The sequence below is a fragment of the Tupaia chinensis genome, unplaced genomic scaffold (assembly GCF_000334495.1).
Source record: "Tupaia chinensis unplaced genomic scaffold, TupChi_1.0 Scaffold000320_1, whole genome shotgun sequence".
Taxonomy (NCBI): domain Eukaryota; kingdom Metazoa; phylum Chordata; class Mammalia; order Scandentia; family Tupaiidae; genus Tupaia; species Tupaia belangeri.
In genome coordinates, this window is record NW_006159813.1 from 5671192 (window position 1) to 5675733 (window position 4542).

Genomic DNA, 4542 nt, shown 5'->3' on the forward strand with positions numbered 1-4542 from the left:
AAGTGCATTGGGTCGAGACGCGCCTCCTCGTAGTAACTGCCTCTGCTCTGACTACAGCAGAGTCTAGGAGCTCAGACTCGGGGGCCAGCTCCTGGTGTCCGACTTTGCTCTACACCTTCCAGCAGTGTGGCCTTGGGCAAGTCACTGAACCACTCAGTGCTTCCATTTCTAAGGTGTGAAAAAGGATGGTGATAATAACGTGACCCTGGTCACCAGGCGGTGGTGATGAGCTCAAGCACGTACAGAACTTAGGACAGTGGGCAGTACCTCGTGCGTGCCTAAGGGCCCTGCAACATTACGGCTGTTACTCTCGGTCATAACCAGAACGGGCAGGGAGACGATTCACTGCTGACAGTCTGTTTCCAGTGTCACTTGGCACCAACCAGCATGGAACCCAGGGGGCTCTGCCTGTCCCACACTCCGGCCTGATTGCTGGCTGTGGAGGGCCAATAGGATCCCAGCAGCTGACAGGAGCTAAGGTCAGGAGGTGGGGGTGGGTGGTAGGCATTGCCACGTCTCAGTGTTGGCTTCCACCCGCGTTGGACTGTCTGGTTGAGGGGTGCAGGGAGTGGTCACACTGCTCAAGGGATCTTCCCTGTGCCGACCGATGCCCCTGCTAGGAGCTGGCCTACCTCAACTGGGCAGCAATGGCTGCAAGCTATTCCCAACCAAGGCATGCAGCCCCTAGGAAGCTGCCAGTGTAGCTCTGCGGCTCTCACTGGTGGGATCTGTCACTATCCAGCAACAGAGTGTGGCCTGAGCGGGTGCTCGGAGAAGAAGACCGACTGGAAGCTTCTCCCGGAGATTCCAAACATGAAGCCAGCGTAGAGACACATGCAGTCAGGAAAGTAATCACCTGGCCAGGATTCTGCGACTAGACAGCCAGGAGAAAACCCCTGGAGAAACCCCTGGCTGTGGCATTAGACAAACCCGAGTTCAAATCCTGGCGCTGACTGGTGTCCACAGGGGATCCCGACCTTGAACGGGAGGGTGGCAGGAGCAGGAGGAAGGGGAATGGGGACAGCAGTGATGAAGAACGATCATCATGGTGGCCAATGTTTCCTGAGCACATTCTACGGGCAGGCCAGTCCTAGACACTGGTAAACGATCTTCACCCTCAAAACAGCCCACAGAAGAAGTCCCATGGAAGGGAGAGTAGGGTCCTGACAGACTAAAAGCAGGTGACTGAAAAGAGTTTAATAGTGTGCTATTTACAAAGGTCTGGGAAACCAATTAGGGGTGGTCCTTTGTCTGAAAGGACAAGAGAGGGCGTAGTTATCATACTTGGATAAGGAAAGGTGTTAGAGACCTTGACCGAAAGCTGTCTGGCAAAGCTGCTTGTGAAGAGAACTGTGTGTTCAGACTTACTTTCTACCTCTGAGAAAGGGGATGGTAGTAACAACAATCCCTGCTTCATAAGGATGTTGTATGGATTGCACACTTGATGAGTTCATGAGCTCGGAGCACTTAGAACAGGACCAACCCACGGTAATCTAGAAGGGAGGCACCCGGTGTGGCAGGTAGAACAAGCACCCCAAAGATATCTTATTTTTTTTAGAGAGATTTTTGCTATAGGGTGCATGCGCTCGCCAGAGAGACAGAAAGCGAGAGATTACCCTCCAGGTGGGATGGCCACACCACAATCCCTTCTCCATTCTCCTCTCAGGATCTTAGGCATGCACACACACATGTCCAGTGTGAGTTTTAAGTTGCCGGGTCTAGGACTTGAACCATGGTTGAGTACTTGGAAGTCCAATGACATACCATTATACCGTCTGCTGGTCCCCACTCCAAAGATATCTTACAGATGTCTGGGTCATCTTATATCCTTCAGGTGTTGTCTTAACCTACTTCTGCTCAGTCTTCCAAATTCCAACAGCCATTCCCCAAGACCTCTTCACCCCAGCACTGCCTACAGGCCTTTCCCTATTGTCCACTGCAAAGCATCATTGCTGCCACTTCTCCCTCCTAGTCCAGGGCAGACATCACGAATCGATCACAGAGCTCTCTTTTTCTTTCTTTCTTTCTTTCTTTCTTTCTTTCTTTCTTTCTTTCTTTCTTTCTTTCTTTCTTTCTAGGTTTCTGTAATAGTATGTATGCTTTCTGAAGAGAGAGACAGAGACAGGGAGAGGGGAAGAGAGAAATTATCACCAGGGGGAACGGCAAATCCACAGGTATAGCCACACCACAATACCTTCTTCTTCATTCTCCTACTGGGATTATGGGCATGCATGCACACATGCCCAGTTTGATTTTCAAGCAGTTAGGTCTGGGATTTGAATGTGGTCAGCTATATACGAATCCAGCACCTTAACCACCACACCATCTGCTGGCCCCACAGCCTTTTCAGCGTTAGTGCCTTTTGTAAAACAAACTCTTGGAAGCCAAAAAGAGACAAAAATGAGGAGGGCTACCCTTCCCTGGGAGATGCAGGACACCGGGAAGTCCACATGCTTTTTACCTTTGGCAGGTGAGATTTAGGTAAACATTGCATCAAAGGGCAGCTTTCAACTTCCCAACTCAGGAAGTAAACTTGGGAAGCAAAGGTGTGACAAGAAGGGTGACAAAAGACAGCTATGCTCAGCTTTGGGGAATTGTAAGAGTGGGGCAACAGGGGTCACTAGCTCAGGCTCTCGTGTTTTTACGAGCTGACATAGGCTCTGCCCTCCCCCTCCCTCTCCTCCTCCAGCACGCACCCTGAGTCCCCTGCATGGCTGGTGTGATTGGGGTGACCTGGCGGTCATCATCAGAGCCTACCTTGGACTTGACCGCCAGGATAATCTTGGGCAGGGCCACGATGAGGCACTTGAGGGCAATGGTGATGTACTTCAGCACGAAGTCTGCGATCCCCACGATCCACAACAGGTCAAAGAAGTCCAGAGTCTCCAAGTTAGGCTTCAGGAAAATGAGGCTGCAGGGAAGACTCAGAGAGTCAGAATGTTCTTCGAGCTAAGCCCTCAGTCACTCCTTCCAGCGCTCAGGAACTGTGATGCTGTGAATACTGTCTCAAGAAAGAGCACTGGACTAGCAGTCCCACATCTATGTCCTGTTCCTCAAGGTGCTACGACTCTGCTGTGTGACCTCAGGCAGGTCTCCTAACCTCTCTGAACCTCAGTTCCCTTGAGGGATAAAAGACAAGGCTGGCCTGAAGCATCACAGGTTCCCTCCAGTTTTATGGGTCTACAGCAGACTTTGTTAAGAGGAGGCAAAATGAAGAAAGGAAGAAGGGAGGGAAGGAAAAAGGGAGGGGAGGAGGGATGGAAGGCAGAAGGCAGGCTCACACTCTCCATTAGGCACCACGACCAATAATTATAGTACTTGAGCACAAGATGGTATTAATTAGGACACAATCATGTGTCCAGTATTTTTTAGGTTCCCCGGTACTTTCACGTGTATTACAATATTTGGTCCTCCTAAATAGCTTGGCTAGGTGGAGAAAAAGTTATTATGACTATTTTTTAAAGAATTATTTATTTAATTTTATTTGCTATTATTATTTTATTTTTAAAAATTTGACCAGAGAGAGAGAGAAAGAGAGAAAGGGAAAGTGAGAAAACAAACCCCAGGCCCAGGACTCCAACTGCAGTCGGCCTTGTGGGAGCCCAGCACCTTAAGCCCCACGCCACCTGCTGGCCTCAAAGAATTATGATTTGTTTTTAATTGTCAGAGGGCAGGTGCACTTGCCAGAGAGAGAGAGAGAGAGAGAAAGTAACCCCTCCCAACAGGGCGTGGTCATGCTGCAATCTCTCCTGCATTTCTCCATCCTGTCAGGATTTGGGGCATGCACACACATGTACCTGGCATGTTTTCCCTGCCCCTGGGGCCAGGATTTGAACCGCAGTTGGCCATATGGCTTCCTTACCCACTAGCCTCTGGAACTGGCCCAAATTTATTTTTGTCAAGTTTATGTGTTTATTTCTTCCTGAGGGAGAGACAGACAGACAGACAGCATCTGCATTAGGGTCCTGAGGCTGTGATCCACCTCCATCCTGGGTTAGCTCTGGGTCAAGGGCACACACCTACCCAGCATCTGCATTGGGGTCCTGAGGCTATGATCCACCTCCATCCTGGGATAGCTCTGGGTCAAGGGCACACACCTACCCAGCATACTCAGAGAGGTCACAGGATGCGAACCCAGAACCCTCTTGAGTGGGTCAACGTTACAGTGTTGTGTGTTTACTACTGTGCCACTGCCAGCTCCCCCAAGAACTAACTTGGCCACAGTTTCACTAATGACAAAGCTAGGGGAGGCTCAGAGAGGTTGTTTTTATATTTGCCAAAAGGCACAAAACACACAGAGCTGGCAAGTGGAAGAATGAAGACCCTTGGATGTGGGTCGTCAGATTTTAAACCCTGCTCAGATTCAAGTTTATGGAGCGGGCAGGTGGTGTGGTGGTTAAGGCGCTGGACTCCCACATGGCTGACTGCAGTGTGAGTTCTGACTGGTGGCTTCTTTTCTCACTATTCCTCTCTCTCTGGTCAAATTAACAATAATAATAATAAATAAAATTAATAAAATAATTATTTAAAAAATGATTCAAG

General features: G+C 49.6%; 1 protein-coding gene across 1 annotated transcript in view; it reads right to left on the minus strand.

Annotated features, from left to right (window-relative positions):
• RNFT2 (ring finger protein, transmembrane 2) overlaps window positions 1–4542 on the minus strand; it is a gene marked incomplete at its 3' end in the record, with an annotated part of 75819 nt that overhangs the window by 48355 nt on the left and 22922 nt on the right. The window contains 1 exon segment of the mRNA XM_027773090.1: window positions 2758–2911. Within this exon segment, the coding sequence (XP_027628891.1) occupies window positions 2758–2911 (154 nt within the window).